General features: G+C 41.3%; 1 protein-coding gene across 2 annotated transcripts in view; it reads right to left on the bottom strand.

Moving 5' to 3' along the window:
- LOC126474995 (tetratricopeptide repeat protein 17) overlaps positions 1-24,686 on the bottom strand; it is a 337,167-nt gene that overhangs the window by 275,942 nt on the left and 36,539 nt on the right. For both annotated transcript variants that reach the window (XM_050102532.1, XM_050102531.1), the window contains exon 3: positions 5,698-5,809. In XM_050102532.1, the coding sequence (XP_049958489.1) occupies positions 5,698-5,809 (112 nt within the window). The remainder of the gene's footprint in view (positions 1-5,697; positions 5,810-24,686) is intronic.

Genomic DNA, 24,686 nt, shown 5'->3' with positions numbered 1-24,686 from the left:
TTCATTACCAAAACCAGCAAATACACTTAGAGCAAATATTGCTAAACTCAAGTATTTGAGAACATGTATAATATATTATTTCCAACTCAAGTTCTGATTAATGTGAAAACTTATGTCTTTTAAGCAATTATTTCTGGTATTTCTTTTCCACTGTGTATTATTACTGAAGGCATTTTACTGAATTGAAATAACTGTCCCCCCCCCCCCCCCCCCCCCACACGCACGCAGAGTTATGTGATAAATTATTTACTGACAGTCAATCAATAACACTTTCATTTATTGATGCTTTTGTTGTTGGTGTGTTTTTCCAGTGTAAGATGAAAGGTCATTTGTATACAGAAATAAAAGAAGTGGTCCTAAAACTGAATGTGGATCACCAGTAGTAGTAGTAGTAGTAGTAGTAACTTCCTCTCACATCCCTCCCCCTCAGAGGCATATTCATCATGTAAGCTACATGAGCTACATACAATGACCTTTTGCTTCCTATCAGTTATATTTGGGGGGACATGAGAGAAGCTTCCACGAAGGGTGTGTCCTGACAACTAAGCCTTACACATCCGGGCGTCCCCTGGGCGTCTAGGTATACCTAGACGGCTGATTCTCTCACACCAGAAGCAAACAAACATGCGAGTAAATAAACAGTCCTTATCAGAGCCAACTTTAACTATCATATCTATAAATATTGAAGGCATATCATCAGCCAAAGAACATCTGTTATCCAACCTATGCTGTGACAAAAAATGCGACGTCCTGTGTATACAAGAGTCGCATAGAGATGAGCGACAGAGACGACCAAAAATACCGGGCATGAAACTAGCTGCAGAAACACCGCACTCTCAGTATGGAAGTGCTATATTTGTAAGACCAGGGCTTCAGATAATCAGTGCTCACTGCACCGTAGAAAATAACATCGAAGTCATCTCACTGGAGCTGAGTAACTGCGTGGTTACCTCTGTGTATAAGCCCCCTTCGGCTGCATTTTCCTTCACACCACCCAGGAACTTCCATAACAGCAAGACGTCTGTAGTAATCGGTGACTTTAACAGCCATAGTCATTTGTGGGGATACTCTGAAGATGACGAAAATGGGGAGGCAGTCCTCTCCTGGGCTGAATCCCGCCAGTTGTCTCTTATACATGACAGCAAGCTACCCCCTTCCTTCAACAGTGGCAGGTGACAACGTGGATTTAACCCTGACCTCCTCTTTGTGAGTGAAGACATCACACAGCTTTGCTCCATATCAGTGTGCTCACCCATACCAAAGACGCAACACAGGCCACTACTGTGTCAAGTTCTTCCAGCAATAAGGCCACAGGAGGTGAATTTCAAACGGAGATACAATTTCAAGAAAGCTGATTGGAAAAAATTTGCTAAGATGCTGGACAAGGAGATTAAGTCTGTGCGACCTATTCCTGAAGAGTATGACAGCTTTGTTCAAACTGTCAGACATTGCTCCCGGGCATCAATTCCAAGAGGGTGTAGGACAATGTATCTGCAGGGTGTGACACCTGAAACAGCTGCTCTGCTGGATGGATACTATCGACTATATGAAGAAAATCCTTATAGCGAGGAAACTTATCTGGCTGCGCAAAATACTCTCTCCTCAATCTCTGAGGCGAAGAGAGAACAGTGGATTAAACTGATGACAGAATGTGAGATGAGTAGAAGTAGTCAAAAGGCCTGGAGATTGTTACGACACCTTAACAATGATCCCTCCCAACCCAATACGCATACAAATGTGAAGGCAGACCAGATCGCACACCAGCTTTTGAAAAATGGTAAACCTGACCATACCAGTAAAATCGGGAGACAAACCCTGGAAAGGGAGCCCGAACAAGAGGTAAACATTCTGTCTCGACCATTCAATTTGAATGAGCTCAACTCAGCTCTCAACTCAGCTCTAAATAAGTGCAAAGTCAGAAAAGCAGCAGGGGTAGATGACATAAGAAGTGAACAGATCAAGAACTTTGGTCCAGGTGCAAAGTGCTGGCTGCTCGAGCTAATGAATAATTGTGTCAAGAGCGGCAAGATGCCAAAATCTTGTCAGAAAGCAAAAATTATAGCTATACATAAACCAGGGAAAGACCGGGATGACCCCAAAAGCTATAGGCCAAACTCCCTCCTATGCCACCTGTATAAGGTATTGGAAAGGTTGATCCTCCAAAGAATTACAGATATGATAGAACCACTACTGATCCCTCAACAGGCAGGATTCAGACAAGGGAAGAGCTGCACAGCACAGGTGTTGAATTTGACACAGCATATAGAGGACGGCTTCCAAAGGCGGCAGATAACAGGAGCGGTGTTTATAGATCTTTCAGCCGCCTACGACACTGTCAACCACAGACTCTTGTTGCTGAAGCTATACAACCTCACCAAGGACTACAAACTAACCTGTCTAATTAGAAATCTTCTGCAGAACCGAAGATATTTTGTGAAATATCAAGGACAAAGAAGCAGATGGATGCAGCAGAAAAATGGGTTGCCACAGGGCAGTGTACTGGCACCCACCCTCTTCAATATATACACTAACGACCAGTCGTTACCAGAAGGAACACAAAGTTTCATATATGCAGATGACCGAGCAATTACAGCACAAGATCACAGCTTTGAGAGGGTGGAGCGGAAGCTAACTGATGCTCTGAAAGAATTAACTGCCTATTACAGAGACAATCAATTGAAACCAAATCCTTCTAAGACCCAGACCTGTGCTTTCCACCTCCAAAACAGACAGGCTAGTAGAACCTTGCAAATAGATTGGGAAGGAACCTCTTTAGAACACTGCAAGACTCCAACATACCTCGGAGTCACTCTGGACCATGCTCTTACATATAAAGAACACTGCTTAAAAACAAAGCAAAAAGTGGCTGCCAGGAACAATGTGGTTAGGAAGCTGACTGGAACAACATGGGGAGCACAGCCAGACACAGTGCGCACATCCGCATTAGCCCTCTGCTACTCTGCAGCTGAGTACGATTGCCCAGTATGGTGCAGATCTACACATACAAAGAAAGTTGATGTTGCTCTGAATGAGACATGTCGTAGCACTACGGGTTGTCCCGCAAGAAGTTCTTCCCCCAGGCCACACAGAGAAATGGTCCACATGGAAAGCACTCAACCACCTGCGTTCTTCTGTCACAAGATCCAAGAGTAATCTGGAGAGGTGGGGCTTCCAGGTGGGTTCTCTCCAGTGTGAGTGCAGAGCTGCCGTGCAGATATCAACACATCTACTACAATGCACATTACCTCCAACTGTGTGCACCATGGAGGACCTTGTAAACGCTTACACAAAGTGCACTGGACGTTGCAAATTTTTGGGCATCCACTGTATAGATTAAAATCACCTTATGTTTGACAACACAATCTGTGTCTAATCATTTATTTCATTCTTGACTAGTTTAATTTATAAACCATAATGTATGTATGTAGTAATGTATCTAATTTTTTTTTTTTAGTTTGCTTCTGACACGATAAATACCACTTACTCATTGCACTTCAAAAGGCATAAACTTCTAGTTTCTCCACAAGAACATTATGATTTACAAAGTCAAATGGTTTGCACAGATCACAAAAAATCCTGATAGGGAAAATACTGTCATTCAAATATTTTAATACATGGCTAGTGAAATGATATTTGCACAGTCTGGATCCATGCACAGCCAGAACTCCTAAATATTCATGAAAAGATTAGTCAATATTCTCAGGTAAGTCTGAACAGAATGAAATTTTCACTCTGAAGCAGAGTGTGCACTGATTTGAAACTTCCTGGCACATTAAAACTGTGTGCCAGACTGAGACTGAAACTCGAGGCCTTTGCTTTTTGGGGGCAAATGCTCTACCAACTAAGTTACCCCAGCACGAATCCCGACCCGTCCCAATACTGGCGGAAGTAAAATTGTGAGGATGGATCTTGAGTTGTGCTTGGGTAGCTCGGTTGGTAGAGCAGTTGCCCACGAAAGGCAAAGGTCTTGAGTTCGAGTCTCTGTCAGGCACACAGTTTTACTCTGCCTGTAAGTTTCAAGTCTGAACCAGTTTTCTTCTGGATTTCACGTCATTCGCCTCCATGTTAACCCTGTTCTTACTGAATACTAGTTCCATATTCAAAAAATAAAGTAAGTCTACCAAGAAATACTTGTGTCTACACTTTGACAGCTGTCTTCCATTCCTGGACTAACCTATTCATTTGACTTTTTGTTTACATGAAAGATAATTAAATTTAGGGAGTCTTAGCAAGAGATATTTTTTATTTGAATTTTAAAGTTGATTGAATTTAGAAAAACATGCCAACAAATTGACACATGTTGCTAATAGTTGCCTTTTTTCAAGATTTTTCAGAACTGTATCATGATTGTCACCCACTTTCAGAAATAGTCACAAGCCTGTAGAACGCTTCACACAAACCAGGCCATGTTGTGAGACACATACTTTGACAAGGGCTGCAGCCCCCATTTTCAGCTCTCTTCTTCTTCTTTTTTCAAACCGCTTATTAAGAAAAACAATTATTGTATGAAAAAAATTCTAAACTTCACACATGGTTTGTGTCTCTTGACCAGAACCTTCCCTTAATCAATTTCGGGAAATCATGGAAAACCTAAACCTGTATGGCCATAAGGAAATTCAAGCTGCTGTCCTCCTGAATGGAAATCCAGATCTGTTTTCTGACAAAAAAAAGAGAGAGCTCTTGATCTAAAACTAATATCACTGATAGTTTTTATTACACACGCACACACACACACACACACACACACACACACACACACACACAAACACACACACACACACACACACAGAGGAAGGCATTTCAATGTGTATGGAAACATTTGCCTGCAGATAGTACAGATAATTAGAAGATGAAAACTCCTTTGGAAATTGACTTCTGCTGGAATAGGCAGCTGCAGCTGGATATCAGAATGGGCATACTTCATGGTTCATAGTGACAACATGCAACAGATCTATACATGAAGAAGTATCCCATGTTTTCTCAATGACATTCACCAGGCACCTCTGCAAGGAAAGCCTGGACAAAGCAGGGTATTTGCAAAGTTACAATCCTCTTTCCTTTCTTTCACCACAGACTGTGTGTGTCTTTTGTGACCAACATTCTTTGTTTGGATGTAGAAGCCCCGTGAAAGCTTTATAATGTGATCATTTGACATACAAATTAGTTGGTTTTATGTTTTTCTGACTTGTTACATAAATATTAGTTTGTCTGAAAAATGTATACTTCACATTGACAGAAGATGACAAGTATGACACTCTTGAAATGGTTACTGCATTTTAACACTGCCACCCAGTTGAAAACTTGAGAGCTTTTAACAATAGTGTAGGCTGGCAGAGCCTACATTTACACAAATGGTATATGGCTTTCAAGTTCCTTTCATTATTTTTTGCAAGTACTTTGAACTTCACAAAAACTTGCACTGTGTGTGTGTGTGTGTGTGTGTGTGTGTGTGTGTGTGTGCGTGTGCAGGCACACACATGTGTTTTATATATCAGAATATTATTATACTGAGCGAATGTGCAGTTACGTGTGTTTCAATGTATGTCTAATTAGCACTAGACAAGCAGAAAGCAACATTTCAGCCACAAGAGTAACAATAATATTCAATATGAAAGCATACATATCTAATAAAGCTTTTTTTTTACATAATGATGGTACTTACAGATAATTATTAAAATTGCAGGCACAAATAATTACCTTGAGATGTTCAAATGTCCTCATGCTAAAGTCCAATCGAGCTGCCTTTGTACAATCTGGTTTCTTAAAGTAATTTTCCTGAATTAAACTCGATGGCAAAAATTTCTCTATCCTAAAGAAAAAGACAGAAATGTCATTATATATTTATGAACATCTATCCTGTCAGGTACAAGGGAATAGAATTTTTCTTTGACGTGTATTTTTCCTCAACTTAAATATGCACAAACACTGACATACTATCTACTACAGAAACATCAATCTGATTACTACAATTTACAAATATCTTTATCCAATCACAATCTGTCAAAAAGTAGCAAAATATCAATATATATTATCAACAGCACTTCACCACACTTGGATACAATACAGATTTAGCTCTTTGTCTCAGATATACTGAAGTGTACTGAAGAGCTGTTAAATATTGCTACATGTTGTGTATCATCTATTGGAGACCGCTGGCTAGAGAAGATGGCTGGTGACTTGTATGTCACCCGTTAAATCTGGCTTCTGGAATTCTTTATCATTTAAAATTTATAGCTTCTGGAAAATGCTGTGACTGGATCATTTATGGGGTGTTTAATTTGCTAGCATGTTCTTTGTACAGATAAACTGGAGCACTCTTCATTGAGGCAACATTTCAGCTCCCTCTATACCCAGTTTTACTGAGACAGTACTCCAATAGTAGTTTCAAAACAATGAGGAATAGCTAAAGAGCTGCAACAAATTTCACATGGAGATCAAGAAAACTTTTCACAACAATGAGGAGCAGACACACACAAAGCTAAAGAATTGAAGAACAGGAGCCAACACTTGGGAAAGATGACTCAGTTGTACATACAAAGTGTGTTGGTACTGTGTCACACAGTAAACCAAAATAAGACACAGGTTTACAAAGTTTTACACATAATGAAGGGCAGGGCAGAAGATGTCTATCAAGCACTTCTCTTAAAGGGTGTCGCCACACCAGAGGACTTCAAGTCGTGCCTGCAAAGTGAGACAATGCACCACAAAAGAGTACACAAAAACACGTTCAACAGACTTCTGAATGATGTATAAATGGTAGTCCTGGTAGACCACCAGATCTTTGCATTGCTGATTAGGAAAACACTATGAGAAAAGAGGTGAGGATTTATAACATCTGCTGATGTCTAATCTTGAAGTAGCAATGTCGAATGTCAAAGTAGGTGGTGACATCACTAATTAAAGAATAGAGGTCACTGGCAATGACCTCTACAAATTAGGTCTACACTGAAGAAGCGAAACAAAATCCATGGATTGATGCGGGATTTGTCAGACAACATCCAACGCTCTCAGTGACACAGATACTACCGGCTCCCTCGCAAATACAATGCCATTGAGAAAGATATTTGGAGGTTGGAGGAGAACACAGGGCATTTCTGTTGTGGATACACAGGGTGAGACATAAACTGCTGTAAAGAAGGAAGGGTATTCAACAACTATTATACTACAAGATGTTATGCGGTAGGACAGGTCTATGTGAGCCAGGACCTCCAGATAACTGCAGCCAACCTGCTGGACCAGGTCAAACTACGCCCTGATCAAGGTCATCCTTCAACATGCCACAATCTTTCCCCATCACCATACAGAAGATCCAATAGCTCACCCAGCCCTCAAAATCAGAAAAAAAGTCATATGAGATGACCACCTATGGGGGTGAGGCCGCCACAGGTGTAAATCTTCAATAGACGACTGTTGTTCAAATGTTGGGAAATCATATCACAGTTACTGTCGACTACCAGCTTGTCCAGGCATGAGTCAATTCTGAGGAGTCATTATGTACTGTACTGAATGCCTATTGTGACTGGCTGAAGGAAAATATGTTCCCAGATTCAAAGGCCATTGTTCTGAAGAATGGAAATGGAAGATAAGTTCAACTAACAGAAACCTGTGCTGTGAGAATATCTATCAAATTTGATAGAACACAGACTTTAAAATTTGTCATTATGCCAGAGTGTAATCACTGGTGAGGCTTCTTGTAGGCAGCACAATCAGAAACAGACTGTGGAAGATTGGAGCCCTACAATGACAAAGCTGCTCCACAAGTTCACACAAAAATGACTGCTGTGGGCTAGTGCCCACCACTGAAGACACACATTTTTCAGAGTCATCAAGGAGGCAAATTCTAGTCAACAGTTTGGATGTGCCATTTACTTTTGAAGCTCTGGTCACACGTCAGAAGGCACTCACCCTCTCAAAAGAAATACCCATGCCAACGACAATAACAGCCATCACAGATGGACATGAAAAGTTTTTAATCAACAACTGCCATGAATGGAAGCAACACACCCCTAAGGGGTGTGGCAAGGATAGGCAAGTTCAGTTTGGTTCAGTAATATAATAATAATTTTATCAGGCTCAACAGCCTGGCTTCTTTCCATTGGATGCTACTTCAATGACCTGTGTGTCCTTAGGCTATCCCAGTAATTCTATCAGGCAAAGGGGACCGCAAGTCATTCCTGGTGAACCATCACATCACTGAGAAATGAAAGATAGGTTAAACACAGATTGACAAATTTCTGTAATTAAAATGGGGTTGTATCTTGTGGTCCCTCTGGTTTCCAGGTACACACTTCACAATTGAGCACCAGGCCTGACTATTCAGTTCAGTCCCATTGAGGAAGAACCATGCTATACTAGCATTACCAACCACTACACACTGGAAGAATCTACTGTCTAGTTAGCAATAGGTCCCAGCTTGACCAGGAATATCAGTTACTGTTAGCTACTCCGAGTCAATTTATGGGAGCATTCACAGATAGAGTGGAAGCAATGCAGACCAGCTGACCCAGTGTGTGTACCATACCAATATGGGAGTCATCTTCTCATGAGCCAGCATTTGTACAGTGTGTATCCCAATGAAATGTGCATAATTCAGAAGGAAATTGAGAAAATGCTACAAGTAATAATCATTCAGACATCAGAGAATTCCTCAGTTTGCCCCTTGGGTCCTTGGGGAGAAGAAAGATGATACACAGCATTTTAGCATTGACTACTGAAAAGAGAGAGAAATCACCAAACTGGATTTTTACCCACTATGATGAATTGATGATACTATTTGTCTGCAGCAAGTCAAGTATTTTCCCACAATGAATATGCAAATTTTGGAGCAACGGCTAAACAGAAATGGAGTCCATCAAGATCCAGTAAGAAACTAGGAACCATAACAGATTTTCTGACTTCTCAGTACATTTGTGTTGTGAGAGGCTTTCTGGAAATGTATTCCTACTGCAGGCACTTCATTAAAGATTTCCGATACAAAACAAGACCCCTACAATAACTGTTGCTGGGAGACAGCACATTTTCTTGAAGAAACAGAACAAGAAAGATTTCCTGTGTTCTTGCAGAGGTGCTGACAGTTTTACCGATTCTGACACTTTTTCACGAGAATGCAGAAACAGATCTGCATACTCATGCTAGTGGTTAGGGGATATATTAATAGTAACCTCGGACTTTTTGCACATAATGCACTTATTTATAAAGAAATATTGTCTGAAAGAAGCTACAAAAATATTCAGTCAGATCTTGATAAGATTTCAAAGTGCTGCAAAGATTAGCAACTTGCTTTAAATGTTCAGAAATGTAATATGTGCACTTCACAAAACAAAAAATGTAGTATGCTACGATTATAATATCAATGAATCACAATTGAAATCTATCAACTCACTCAGATGTAGCACTTAAGAATATGAAATGGAATGATCACATGGTCTTAGTCTTGGGTAAAGTGGATGGTAGACTTTGATTTATTGGCAGAATATGGAGTAAATGCAATCAGCCTACAAAGGAGATTGCTTACAAATCACTAGTGTGCTCTGTCCTAGAATATTGCTCACGTAAGTTGGACTGATATCAAATAGGAATAACAGGATATTGAACGTATACAGATAAGGGAAGCACAAATGATCACAGGTTTATTTCATCCTGAAAGAGTTCACAGAGATGTTGAAGAATTTTACATGACACACTCTTGAAGACAGAGATAAACTGTCCCAATAAAGCTTACTTACTTAGTTTCTAGAACCGGCTTTAAATAATCACTCTGAAAATATAGTATAATCCTTATGTATTACTCCAGCCCTTATGTATCACTTCCATAAGGATTGTGATGGCAAGGTTAGATTAATTATGGCACCCACAGAGGCATTTAAACAATCATTCTTCCCATGTTCCACACCCATATGAAATAGGAAAACACTCTAATAACTGGTATAATGGGGATGTACCTTCTGCCAAAGTAGTTTGCAGAATACAGATGTTCTTCTTCAGCACACCCGTGTGCACAGAAAGAGTTAAGTGAAAAATACGGACAACATGCACATTTATTTATATATAAAAGCTGACTTAAGACCTTTCCTTTGTGGGACACCACCTGCACAACATTCGTGTGTCGATTTGAAGTTCTAGATCTGCATACTTTACTGTTCAAGTCGCTTCTGCATAATCTTTCATTGATTATATCAGTACCCATTTGTACTGTGATATTTTGAACTTTCACGAGTGCTGCGATAAACCCACGCTGTTATCGCCAAATACAGGCTAAAGCTTAATTGCGCTCTTTCAAAATTTTTGAGAACAGTAGGCCTATCCTTGTTCAAAACAATCTTTCTCTAATATCGTTGTACAATTAAATGAGAAATAGGTTACTTTTGAAAATTTTTTGGGTGCTGCAAAATTACATTTTTGTAAGTTACTGGTACAAGTGTTTTGTACACTTAACTTATTTCGCAGCAAATCAGCTTTTAATATTTCTTAGTCCTACCAAACAAAACATCACCCCTGAATTTCATTGTATATTGATACAAATAAATGTGTATTTTTGAGAATTTTCTGAAGCTACCACTGTCCTCTGCATAATCTATGAGCAATTTGTAGTAAATTGGCATTTGTGATTTAGTTACTGTGGCAGATATTTTAATTAACATATTGTGTAAATCTAGTCTTCCATTAAAGAAGGTAGCTCTACATATTATCTGCATTTATCACAGATTAACTCTGTATTTGAATTTGGTAACAACTACAATTAACCTCACAAACATTTTAGGAAACTAGCAATTTTTACCACAGGTTTTTGTGTTGCCTTAATAGAAATCTTGTTTCGTGTTTCTGCTTCAATTCTTACAGGAAATTAGCTACCTTTTAACTCAACAGATTAAAAGATAATTAGCCAGCTCAATTTAGCGTTATTTGTTCACTGCCTTGCAATTCATTTCACCAGCCAAAATGCAACTCCACTGTGAATGCCGTTCTCCAACACAGGATGAGTTGGTTGATGTTCATAAGCAGCTGGAAATTGCTCTGACTACTGTCAAACAATTGGCAGCTGTTGCAAATGGGTGTGTTGGAAGAGCTCCTGAGAGTCATGCACCTGCGCTACTGGCACCAGAGGTACCTCAAGTTCCATACTCACCTGTGGATCCTGTCTCCTCTGCTGAGAGTGCAAGATCTGTCATTACTCGTCCACTCGACTGTGATGAGTGGCATGTCAATGGCAGACCGAGACATCTTTTACAGGTGGACAGGGAGCAAGGAGGATTTAGGGTGTTGTACCAATCCCCCCAACCAACAAATTTGAGGTGCTGTCTTTCATGAAACTCAAGCTGAGCCTTGGGGAAACCTGTTTTGTCCAGTGCCAAGAGGAGGCAAATGCAGGAGGGTAGGGGTCTATTAATCATTGGCAGTTTGAACTTATGGCAAATGATGGTACCCCTAAGCAAAATGGCAGCAAGGGACAGCAAAGAACACCAGGTGCACTCAGTGTGTATGCATGGCACCTCATTCATCATGTTGAAGAGGCTATTCCAGCAGTCACTGAGGGGACAGGGTGCAACCAACTGCAGATTGTGGTGCACGCTGGAACAAATGATGCCTGTCATTGACCTCTGAAGTCATACACGGGTCACTTCATTTCAGTGACTGGAAGAGAAGGTTGAGAAGACCAGCCTTGAGCATGGAGTTTCAATGAAGCTCACAATTTGCAGCATTGTCCCCAAAACTGAATGTGGCTCTTTGGTTATGAGTCGAGCAGAAGGACTGAAGCAGAGATTTTGGAGGATCTGTGACAAGCTAGGCTGCAACTTCTTGGACCTGCGCCATAGGGTTGAGAACTGCAGGTTCCTCCTAAATCGGTCAGGTGTGTACTACACATCAGAGGCTGGTACTCAAGTGGCTGACTGTGTGTAGGGTGCACACAAGGGTTTTTTAGGTTAGGTGGTTCTCCACACAATCCAGATAACAACTGCTGTAGGAAACCCAGATGTATTAGTGTAAGATCAAATAAATGCCTCACACAGGTGAAAGTATTAAAATCTTAATAGTGAACTGCCAAAGTATTCATAACAAAGTACCACAGTTTGAAGTGCTCACAAAAAGCAGTGAAGGTCATTTAATACTAGGTATGGAAAGCTGGTTGAAACCTGAAATTGATAACTGAGATTTTTGGGGAAAATTCGAGTGTATGTCGTAAAGAGTGGCAACTGAGAAATGCAGTTGGTGTATTTGTCACAGTAGACAAGAAATTCAAATCCACCATGACAGAAATTAAAGCTGCATGTGAGATTGTTTGCACAACATTCAGTACCAGGGTTGGGCATAAAATGATAATTGGATCCTTCTATTGCCTGCCTTATTCATCTCCTGATGTATCTGAAAACTTCAGTTCATCTGTACATAAGTTCCCCAATTATACTGTAATCATCAGTGGAGATTTTAATCATCCAACAAATAACAGGGAAAATTACAGTTTTGTTTGTGGTGGGAGTGATAAGACATCCTGTGAAACATTACTAAATGCCTTCTCTGAAAACTACCTAAAACAGATAGTTAGGAATCCCATTCACAGCAGAAATATACTGAATCTAATGGCAACAAACAGACCTGATTTCTTTGTGGATGTCCACATCAAAACTGGTATCAGTGATCATGAAGTGGTTGTGGCAACATTGATGTTGTGGCAACATTGATTACGAAAATACAAAGGACAATTAAAACAAGCAGAAAGATATGTATGTTCTGTAAACTAGATTAAAAATCAGTAGTGTCATCTCAATGAGGAACTTGAAATTTACAGCATAGGGCAGGAGCACACAGAGGAACTATAGCTCAAGTTTAAAAGAATAGAGACCCAAAACTGGATAGATATGTACCCACTGTAACAGTTCATAATGGGAGGGAACCTGTACGGTACACAGTCATTGTAAAGAAACTTTTACAGAAAGAGAGCTTATTGCATAATGAGTTTAAAGCAAAGCATGGGGCTGTAGATAGAGATGGTGAATGAAACATGTTTGGCTGTCAAGAGAGCAACACATTATGCCATCAATGACTACTGTAGCAGAATATTATCAAATGATATTTCACAAAACCCAAAGAAATTCTGATTCTATGTAAAGGCTGTTAGTGGTACTAAAGTTCCTAGCGAATGAGACAGCAACTGAAGTTGAGGGTAGCAAAGCAAAAGCTGAAACACTTAACTCCATTTTCCTTTGTTCCTTTACAAAGGAAAGCACACGAGAACTGCCCCAATTTAACCCCCATGCCACTGAAATGATGAATGAAATAAGTACTAGTGTTAGTGGTGTTGAGAAACTGCTGAAATCGTTAAAACTGAAGAAAGCTCCAGAGGTTGATGGGACCCCTGTCAAATTCTATTCTGAATTTATGGCTGAGTTAGCCCTTCTTCTGACTATAATCTATCACAGATGCCTCAAACAAAAAACTGTGCACAGTTCTTGGAAAAAAGCACAGATCGCACCCATCTACAAGATAGGTTGTAGAAGTGATCCACAGAACTACTGTCCGATAGCCTTGATATTGATTTGTTGTAGAATCTTAGAAGATATTTGGAGTTCAAACACAATTAGGTGTAATGAACAGAATGACCTCCTACACGCTAACCAGCATGGAGTCTGAAAACAGTGATCATCTCACATGACATTCTGAAAGCTTTAGATCAAGGCAGTCAGCTGAATGCAGTATTTCTTGATTTCCAAAAAGCATTGGGCTCGAAAAAGAGATACTCTCCTGCTGATGGGTGACTTCAATGCAAAAATTGGGAATGACAACTATGGGATAGAGCAGATTATCGGGCAACATGGCTTGGGCACCCAAAATGACAAAGGAGACGTCTCATAGACTTGTGTAGCATGTTGTAACATGATCATTGGAAGTTCCACTTACCCCCATAAATGGTAGCACAAAGTGCTGTGGGTTTCACCAGATGACGGAACTGAGAACTAGACAAACCACTTTGCAATCAGCAGGATGAGGCAAAGATCACTCCTAGATGTGAGGAATAAAAGAGGAGCAGATGTTGGTAGTGACCACCACATTATGCTAGCAACAGTCTCTTTAAAAATAGCTGCACACAAGACAGCATCGGCAGAAGAGGATTACGTTTTTAATTTTGGAAAGCTGGACAACACAAAAGTGCGAGAGGAGTTCTCAATCCAACTGAGAAATCATTTTGAAGTGCTTAGCAGAGTAATCAAAGAGAATGGCATTGAGAGTCAATGGGATGCTGTGAAAACAACCTATGCACAGACTGCTGAAGAAATTCTTGGAACAAAGGACCATGGCAGACAAGACTGGATCTCTGACTATACTTAGGATGCAATACAGCAGAGGAGGAAGGCAAAACTCTGGCTAAGTTGTGCACAGGCAAGGGAAGTAAAGGAAGAAATCCAAAAGGAGCTCTGCATATTAAATAGGATGGTGAACAGAAGCTTCAGAAAAGATAAGAGAACCTTCATCAATAATTTTGCATCTAAGGCAGAGGTGACAGCTAACAGAGGTGATAAAAAGACACACAGAAACTGTCAAATATGAAATTTGGCGGTGATATGCCAACCAAGGACAAGCAAGGAAAACTACTCACAAATCGAGAAGGCCAGTGCAGAGATGAAATAACATTTTGAAAACGTTCTGAACCGTGAGACTACAGGTGAATATGTAACTCAACTGAATGTGGATGAGGTAGGACTCCCACAAGACATGTAAATTAATGTAGAACTGCCATCCAAAGAAGAAATCGCTAAACCAGTCCAACAAATAAAAAATGGAAAAGCTTCGGGCCTGGACAATATCAGTGTAGAGTTACTTAAAGTACATCCCTCTATAACAGCAGAAATTTTACATCCACTCCTGACAGCCATATGGATGAATGAAAAAGTACTGAACAATTGGAACAGAGGCTTGCTCATCAAACTCCCCAAGAAAGGAGCCTGTCAGTTTGTGATAACTGGAGAGGTATCACCCTGCAGTCAATTCAAGAAAGATCCTCTTGTGAATAATCCTAAATAGGATAAAAGCAAATGTACACAAGAAACTAAGAAGAGAACAAGCAGGATTCACGGAAGGTCACTCTTGCATTGACCAGATAAACACCTTGAGAATAATAGCTGAACATTCATATGAATACCAATTGCTGCTTTACATGCTGTTTGTAGACTTTGAAAAGGCATTTGACAATATAATTAGGGCAAAAATATGGAGCTCACTGCAAACTTTTGGAATTCCCAAGAAAATAATTTCTCTTGTCAAGTGCATGTATGAAAACTGCACATGCCAAGTTCAATATAAAGGTCTGCTTTCAGATCCAATAGCAGTGAAAACAGGAGTTAAGCAAGGCTGCATGCTCTCACTGATACTATTTAACATAGTTCTGAATCTTGTACTGGTACAACCAATGGATAAAGTGAGAGGGATAAAATAGAGCAATGGAACTCATCTAGAAGACCTGGATTTTGCAGATGACCTCTGCTTTCTTTCCCACAGCCTCAATGATATGAAAGAGAAACTAGAAGATCTGAAATCTGCAGTGAAGAAAGTCGGTTTGAAAATTAATGCCCTAAAAACAAAAGACATGTAAGCAAATGATAACACTGCTAATCTTAAGCTTGGGAGCTAGGTTATCAAAAGAGTGGATAAGTTTCGCTATCTTGGAAGCACGATTACACCACATGGTGGTACAACAGAGGACATTAACAGCTGCATCAACAAAGCCAAAGGTACTTTTACAACTTTCCGCTCTAACTGGAGATCAAAGGAAATAACATTGAGGACCAAATTGTGGATATTGGAAAGTAAGGTAAAATCTGTGCTTCTACATGAATGTAAAACATGGATAGTGACAAAGCAGCTAATCCATAAGCTGCAGACATTTAACAACAGATGTCTGAGGAACAGTGGCCAAATGTCATCTCTAACAAAACACACTGGGGAAGAACCAGCCGGAAGCCAACTGAGCTGCAAGTAAGAAGCAGGAAGTGAAGATGGTTAGAACATACACTCAGGAGACCAAATGAACATATTGTGGAGGAAGCACTTTATTGGACCCCACAGGGAAGATGGAGATGAGGCAGGCCCAAAATGATGTGGAGATGATCAGTTGAAGCAGAAAGTCAACAGCAAGGAATAGGATGGGAAGAAGTGAACATACCAGCAGAAGACAGAGCAAGATGGCAATCCTTTGTTGCAGCCCTATGTTACACATTAGGAGTTAAAAGAATTAGAAAATAAATAATAAATAACTTGACTCCGTACCACACCTACACTTACTGCCAAAAGTACAAGCATAATGCATATCAAGTGAAATTTGTGACTGAACTGAGGACTTTTTGGTAGGGAGGACACAGCACGTTATCTTGGACGGGGAGTCATTGTCAGATGGAGAAGTAATATCAGGTGTGCTAGAGGGAAGTGTGTTGGGACCTTGCTGTTAATGTTGTATACTAATGACCTTGCAGACAATATTAATAGTAACCTGAGACTTTTTTGATGGTTATGAAGTTATCTATAATGAAGTACTATCTGAAAGATGTTGCTTAAATATTCAGTCAGATCCTGATGTTTCAAAGTGGTGCCAACACTGGTAACTTGCTTTAAATGTTCAGAACTGTAAAATTGTGCACTTCACAAAAAAAATTGAATTATCCTATGGCTATAAAAATATCAGTGAGTCAGAGTTAGAATTGGCCAACTCATACAAATATCTGGGAGTTACACTTTGTGGGGATATGAAGTGGAATGATCATATAGCCTCAATTGTGGGTAATTTGGTTTATTGGTAGACTACTGGAGAAGTGCAATCAGTTTACAAAGGAAACTGCTTACAAATCACTTGTGTGACCAGTGTGTGCTACCTGTAGCAAACAGGACTACTGTGGGGGAGTGTCACAGAGCTACTAAAGGAACTGAACTGGAAGACTCTTGAAGATAGATGCAAACTATCCCAAGAAAGTCTATTAACAAAGTTTCAAGAACCAGCTTTAAGTGATGACTCTATGAATATACTACAGTCCCCTATGTATTGCTCATATATGGTTCATGAGGATAAGATAGAATAATTACAGCACGCACAGAGGCATTCAAACAATCATTCTTCCTGCATTCCGTACGTGAATGGAACAGAAAGAAACCCAAATAACTGGTACAGTGAGATGTAGCCTCTGGCATGTATCTCATGGTGGTTTGCAAAGTATAGATGTAAATGTAGATATAGATGTACATGCAGTTCAAGCCCAATTCCAGGAAGGCACTCAACAATCATTCTTCCTGCTCCATTCATGTTTGGAGATAATGGGGTATGAAATTTCCTGTCACGAAGTTTATACACAACACAGCCGAGCAAGAGACAGCAACTTTGACATCATTTCTCCTGTTCCATGGGCTGTACTGCTGCAACAACAATGAAGACTTTTGTTGTACTTCATCCCAACAATGCTTAGGACATGAATTTAAAAATTTTACCAGTGAATTGAATGTTCAAACAAATTTTGAGCTTGTAGCCAGTCATTGTTTAATTCATCCCACAATATTTTGACTGGGCACCTGCCAGCCACCTTCAGGCGAGCCATCAAAGACGGATGAAGACTTGTCTGCAATATATGGCACACTGCAAGTGTTCCACTGTTCTGCTGTCCTTTGTATTACTGCTTGCTGTACCTGTTGGCACACACTGTCATCTTTGATCAGAACAAATCATGGAGATGATGGAGTTCCATGCATTGTCCAACTGGTAGCCACTATCATGATCCATCAGCTTTTCCACTAGGTGTATTTCCATGGATTCTTTAACAATGGAGTCCCAAAACGATGTTGCTGTGATCAGAATCATAGTTCTGTCATACCCCATTGAATGTCCATCGGAAATATGGTGTTCAGCAGTAGCGGACTTGCTTGGTTGCAAAAGGCGAGTGCAGTTTGATGTTCAGTGCAGCATTCTTTCACAGTGCATGTAGTCTGTCCTATCTAAGCCATAGCACACACAAGGTAGTTTGTAAATTCCGGCCTTCTGCTATAGCAGATCATCTTCCACTGACTTCAAAAGGTCTGCAGTCTTAGATGGTGGGTGGAAAATCACTTTCACCTGAAATTTACAGAGGATTCTTGCTATTTTAAATGAAATATTGCCCTCAAAAGGAAGAAAAGCCAAAGATTTTGCTAGCATGTTCTCCTCTTTATCCATTTTCTGATTCTTGGTTTTAAATGACTGCCCCGATAACCTGTGTATCATAAACCCTCTCATACACTCCTGGAAACTGAAATAAGAACACTGTGAATTCATTGTCCCAGGAAGGGGAAACTTTATTGACACATTCCTGGGGTCAGATACATCACATGATCACACTGACAGAACCACAGGCACATAGACACAGGCAACAGAGCATGCACAATGTCGGCACTAGTACAGTGTATATCCACCTTTCGCAGCAATGCAGGCTGCTATTCTCCCATGGAGACAATCGTAGAGATGCTGGATGTAGTCCTGTGGAACGGCTTGCCATGCCATTTCCACCTGGCGCCTCAGTTGGACCAGCGTTCGTGCTGGACGTGCAGACCGCGTGAGATGACGCTTCATCCAGTCCCAAACATGCTCAATGGGGGACAGATCCGGAGATCTTGCTGGCCAGGGTAGTTGACTTACACCTTCTAGAGCACGTTGGGTGGCACGGGATACATGCGGACGTGCATTGTTCTGTTGGAACAGCAAGTTCCCTTGCCGGTCTAGGAATGGTAGAACGATGGGTTCGATGACGGTTTGGATGTACCGTGCACTATTCAGTGTCCCCTCGACGATCACCATTGGTGTAAGGCCAGTGTAGGAGATCGCTCCCCACACCATGATGCCGGGTGTTGGCCCTGTGTGCCTCGGTCGTATGCAGTCCTGATTGTGGCGCTCACCTGCACGGCGCCAAACACGCATACGACCATCATTGGCACCAAGGCAGAAGCGACTCTCATCGCTGAAGACGACACGTCTCCATTCGTCCCTCCATTCACGCCTGTCGCGACACCACTGGAGGCGGGCTGCACGATGTTGGGGCGTGAGCGGAAGACGGCCTAACGGTGTGCGGGACCGTAGCCCAGTTTCATGGAGACGGTTGCGAATGGTCCTCGCCGATACCCCAGGAGCAACAGTGTCCCTAATTTGCTGGGAAGTGGCGGTGCGGTCCCCTACGGCACTGCGTAGGATCCTACGGTCTTGGCGTGCATCTGTGCGTCACTGCGGTCCGGTCCCAGGTCAACGGGCACGTGCACCTTCCGCCGACCACTGGCGACAACATCAATGTACTGTGGAGACCTCACGCCCCACGTGTTGAGCAATTCGGCGGTACGTCCACCCGGCCTCCCGCATGCCCACTATACGCCCTCGCTCAGAGTCCGTCAACTGCACATACGGTTCACGTCCACTCTGTCGCGGCATGCTACCAGTGTTAAAGACTGCGATGGAGCTCCGTATGCCACGGCAAACTGGCTGACACTGACGGCGGCGGTGCACAAATGCTGCGCAGCTAGCGCCATTCGACGGCCAACACCGCGGCTCCTGGTGTGTCCGCTGTGCCGTGCGTGTGATCATTGCTTGTACAGCCCTCTCGCAGTGTCCGGAGCAAGTATGGTGGGTCTGACACACCGGTGTCAATGTGTTCTTTTTTCCATTTCCAGGAGTGTATTTATTTGTATTCGAAAGCATCAAGTTGTCATCACCTGTTGCAAATTATGAGCGTGCTTAAAATACTCAATACACAGAGGTCACCCTGTCGCAGACCAAGATAGTTTGCCTGAAGAGCTTACCCACCTAAAGATGGGGTCAGAAAAAAATGGATACTCCACACAGCAGATTAACAGGGCACTGTCATTTAAAACCAAGAATTAGAAAGTGGATAAAAAGGAGAACACACTGGCAAAATCTTTAGCTTTTCTTTCTTTTGTGGGAACATTTCATTTAAAATAGCAAGAATTCTCTGCCAATCTCAGGTGAAAGTGATTTTCTGTCCAACTAAGATTGCAGACCTGGGATCAGTGAAAGATGACCTTGTCAATGTGGTATGGCTTACATAGAGGAGACCATATGCACTGTGAAAGAATACTGCATTGAACATCAATGTTGTACTCGCTTTTGCAACCAAGTGAGTCCACTATAGCTGAACACTGTATTTCCACTGGACATTCAATGGGATCTGACAGAACTATGTTTCTGACCACAGCAACATCTTTTTCAGACAGTATTACAGTATTTGTGGAAATACAGTTGGCGGAAAAGCTGATGAACTATGGTAGTGGCTACCAGTTGGACAGTGTATGGAACCCTATTACCTACAAGATCTGATCTGCTCGTAGATGACAGAGTACGCCAACAATTGCGGTGAGCAGTGATGCTGAGGAATGCTGAGTTCTTGGCTCCACTAGTGAGGGCACTGCTGTCACAAAGTGTAGTCCTTCTGCGAACTTGATTTAGGCACATGCATGAACCATTCGCAATATGCTATATATTGTGGGATGGAGAAAGTCTACATAAGTCTTCTGTGGCTCACCTGAAGTAAGCTGGCAGATGCCCAGTCCAAATATCATGGGAAGAATTAAGCAATGACTGGTTATAAGCCTGAAATTTGTCTGAACAATGCTCAGGATTATTCCATCAAACAGCTCATCACTAGAACTGAAGAAGTGACACAACCAGCACACACATGGAATAGAGTGCCCAGGTTAAAGACCATGGGCTTTGTAACTTCAAACACTGACCTGTCAGGTATAGCTCAGGCAACCTGGAATGAACTTAAACCTGCGCAGAAGATTGAGCTATAAGAAAAATGCTACTCTGAACCCTGTCAAATTCTATGTCACTTTTCAGACTTCATCTATGAAATTAAGAACAATGATCCTACGTGTTGTTGTGGTCTTCAGTCCTGAGACTGGTTTGATGCAGCTCTCCATGCTACTCTATCCTGTGCAAGTTTCTTCATCTCCCAGTACTTACTGCAACCTACATCCTTCTGAATCTGCTTAGTGTATTCATCTCTTGGTCTCCCTCTAAAATTTTTACCCTCCACGCTGCCCTCCAATGCTAAATTTGTGATCCCTTGATGCCTCAGAACATGTCCTACCAACCGGTCCCTTCTTCTTGTCAAGTTGTGCCACAAACTCCTCTTCTCCCCAATTCTATTCAATACCTCCTCATTAGTTATGCGATCTACCTATCTAATCTTCAGCATTCTTCTGTAGCACCACATTTCGGAAGCTTCTATTCTCTTCTTGTCCTAACTATTTATCGTCCATGTTTCACTTCCATACATGGCTACACCCCATACAAAAACTTTCAGAAACGACTTCCTGACACTTAAATCTATACACGATGTTAACAAATTTCACTTCTTCAGAAACACTTTCCTTGCCATTGCCAGTCTACATTTTATATCCTCCCTACTTCGACCATCATCAGTTATTTTACTCTCCAAATAGCAAAACTCCTTTACTACTTTAAGTGTCTCATTTCCTAATCTAATTCCCTCAGCATCACCCGACTTAATTCGACTACAGTCCATTATCCTCGTTTTGCTTTTGTTGATGTTCATCTTATATCCTCCTTTCACGACACTGTCCATTCCGTTCAACTACTCTTCCAAGTCCTTTGCTGTCTCTGACAGAATTACAATGTCATCAGCGAACCTCAAAGTTTTTATTTCTTCTCCATGTATTTTAATACCTACTCCGAATTTTTCTTTTGTTTCCTTTGCTGCTTGCTCAATATGCAGATTGAATAACATCGGGGAGAGGCTACAACCCTGTCTCACTCCCTTCCCAACCACTGCTTCCCTTTCATGCCCCTCGACTCTTATAACTGCCATCTGGTTTCTGTACAAATTGTAAATAGCCTTTCACTCCCTGTATTTTACCCCTGCCACCTTTAGAATTTGAAAGAGAGTATTCCAGTTAACATTGTCAAAAGCTTTCTCTAAGTCTACAAATGCTAGAAACGTAGGTTTGCCTCTCCTTAATCTTTCTTCTAAGATAAGACGTAAGGTCAGTATTGCCTCACGTGTTCCAACATTTTTATGGAATCCAAACTGATCTTCCCCGGGGTCGGCATCTACCAGTTTTTCCATTCGTCTGTAAAGAATTCACGTTAGTATTTTGCAGCTGTGACTTATTAAACTGATAGTTTGGTAATTTTCACATCTGTCAACACCTGCTTTCTTTGGGATTGGAATTATTATATTCTTCTTGAAGTCTGAGGGTATTTAGCCAGTCTCATACATCTTGCTCACCAGATGGTAGAGTTTTGTCATGTCTGGCTCTCCCAAGGCTGTCAGTAGTTCTAATGGAATGTTGTTTACTCCTGGGGCCCTGTTTCGCCTCAGGTCCTTCAGTGCTCTGTCACACTCTTCACGCAGTATTGTATCTCCCATTTCATCTTCATCTACATCCTCTTCTATTTCCATAATATTGTCCTCAAGTACATCACCCTTGTATAGACCCTCTATATACTCCTTCCACCTTTCTGCTTTCCCTTCTTTGCTTAGAACTGGGCTTCCATCTGAGCTCTTGATATTCATAAAAGTGGTTCTTTTTCTCCAAAGGTCTCTCTAATTTTCCTGTAGGCAGTATCTATCTTACCGCTAGTGAGATAAGCCTCTACATCTTTACATTTGTCCTCTAGCCCTCCCCGCTTAGCCATTTTGCACTTCCTGTCGATCTCATTTTTGAGATGTTTGTATTCCTTTTTGCCTGCTTCATTTACTGCATTTTTATATTTTCTCTTTTTATCAACAAAATTCAGTATTACTTCTGTTACCCAAGGATTTCTACTAGCCCTCGTCTTTTTACCTACTTGATCCTCTGCTGCCTTCACTACTTGATCCCTCAGAGCTACCCATTCTTCTTCTACTGTATTTCTTTCCCCCATTCTTGTCAATCATTCCCTAATGCTCTCCCTGAAGCTCTCTACAACCTCTGGTTTAGTCAGTTTATCCAGGTCCCATCCCCTTAAATTCCCACCTTTTTGCAGTTTCTTCAGTTTTAATCTACAGTTCATAACCAATAGATTGTGGTCAGAGTCCGCATCTACCCCTGGAAATGTCTTACAATTTAAAACCTGGTTCCTAAATCTCTGTCTTACCATTATATAATCTATCTGATACCTTCTAGTATCTCCAGGTTTCTTCCATGTATACAACCTTCTTTTATGATTCTTGAACCAAGTGTTTTCTATGATTAAGTTATGCTCTGTGCAAAATTCTACAAGACGAATTCCTCTTTCATTTCTTACACCCAATCCATATGCACCTACTATGTTCCTTCTCTCCCTTTTCCTACTCTCGAATTCCAGTCACCCATGACTATTAAATTTTCGTCTCCCTTCACTACCTGAATAATTTCTTTTATCTCATTATACATTTCATCAATTTCTTCATCATCTGCAGAGCTAGTTGGCATATAAACTTGTGCTACTGTAGTAGGCGTGGGCTTCATGTCTATCTTGGCCACAATAATTCGTTCACTATGCTGTTTGTAGTAGCTTACCCGCACTCTTATTTTTTTATTCATTATTAAACCTACTCCTGCATTACCCCTATCTGATTTTGTATTTATAACCCTGCATTCACCTGACCAAAAGTCTTGTTCCTCCTGCCACTGAACTTCACTAATTCCCACTATATCTAACTTCAACCTATCCATTTCCCTTTTTAAATTTTCTAACCTATGTAGAGGAGGGAAAAGTACACAGTCATCATCCATATCCTTTGCATGAAGCCATACCATAGAATTGAGGCACAGATTGATGATAGGACTTTCAGTGCAAGGGACATGAATACCCGCCCAACAATCATAAAGCTTTGGTGGAAGTACCACGATGTGGATGCTGCAGGACCAGTGTGTAAATCCAGATCTGGAACAGCAGATCACTGTTTTGCGAGGGGAGGTGTGGTGTCACCGCCAGACACCATACTTGCTAGGTGGTAGCCTTTAAATCAGCCGCGGTCCGTTAGTATACGTCGGACCCGCGTGTCGCCACTTTCAGTGATTGCAGACCGAGCGCCGACACACGGCAGGTCTAAGGAGCCTCCCTAGCACTCGCCCCAGTTGTACAGCCAACTTTGCTAGTGATGGTTCACTGACTACAGATGCTCTCATTTGCAGAGACGACAGTTTAGCACAGCCTTCAGCTACGTCATTTGCTACGGCATAGCAAGGTGCCATATTCAGTTACTATTGATATTGATATTGTGAATCATGTACCGTCAAGAGCGACGTTCATCATTAATGGATTTAAGTTAAGTATGAAACTAATTACGTCCCCTTTCTGAATTCTCATTCCTTGTCATGTTCCAGACCTCACGTCAGTATAGTTCTTCCCTCCTCACGCCAGCCTGCGTGAGCTAAAACGCGTGCATTTTGGCCTCCTCTAGTAACACGGTGTTGGCTCTTCTGCCAACACAACAGGAGGAATATTGGCACCTGCTGTGCATCATCCATCATGGTGAAGCAATTATAGCCATTGGCTGATGGTGTGTAGGTCATCAATTTGAAACCTGCCTCCTTCAATTATTTTTCATTTAGAATTTATTGTTTCTCAAAGCTTCTGGAACTTATTGATGCAATAGTGAAATGCCTGATCTATGAGTGGCATTTATGTTACGTAATTTGACAAAACATTCTATATATGTATAAAAAGGAGCACTGTCTGCTGAGGT

Source organism: Schistocerca serialis, chromosome 4, assembly GCF_023864345.2.
Source record: "Schistocerca serialis cubense isolate TAMUIC-IGC-003099 chromosome 4, iqSchSeri2.2, whole genome shotgun sequence".
NCBI classification, from domain to species: Eukaryota; Metazoa; Arthropoda; class Insecta; order Orthoptera; family Acrididae; genus Schistocerca; species Schistocerca serialis.
This window is presented reverse-complemented; position numbering and strand designations above follow the sequence as displayed.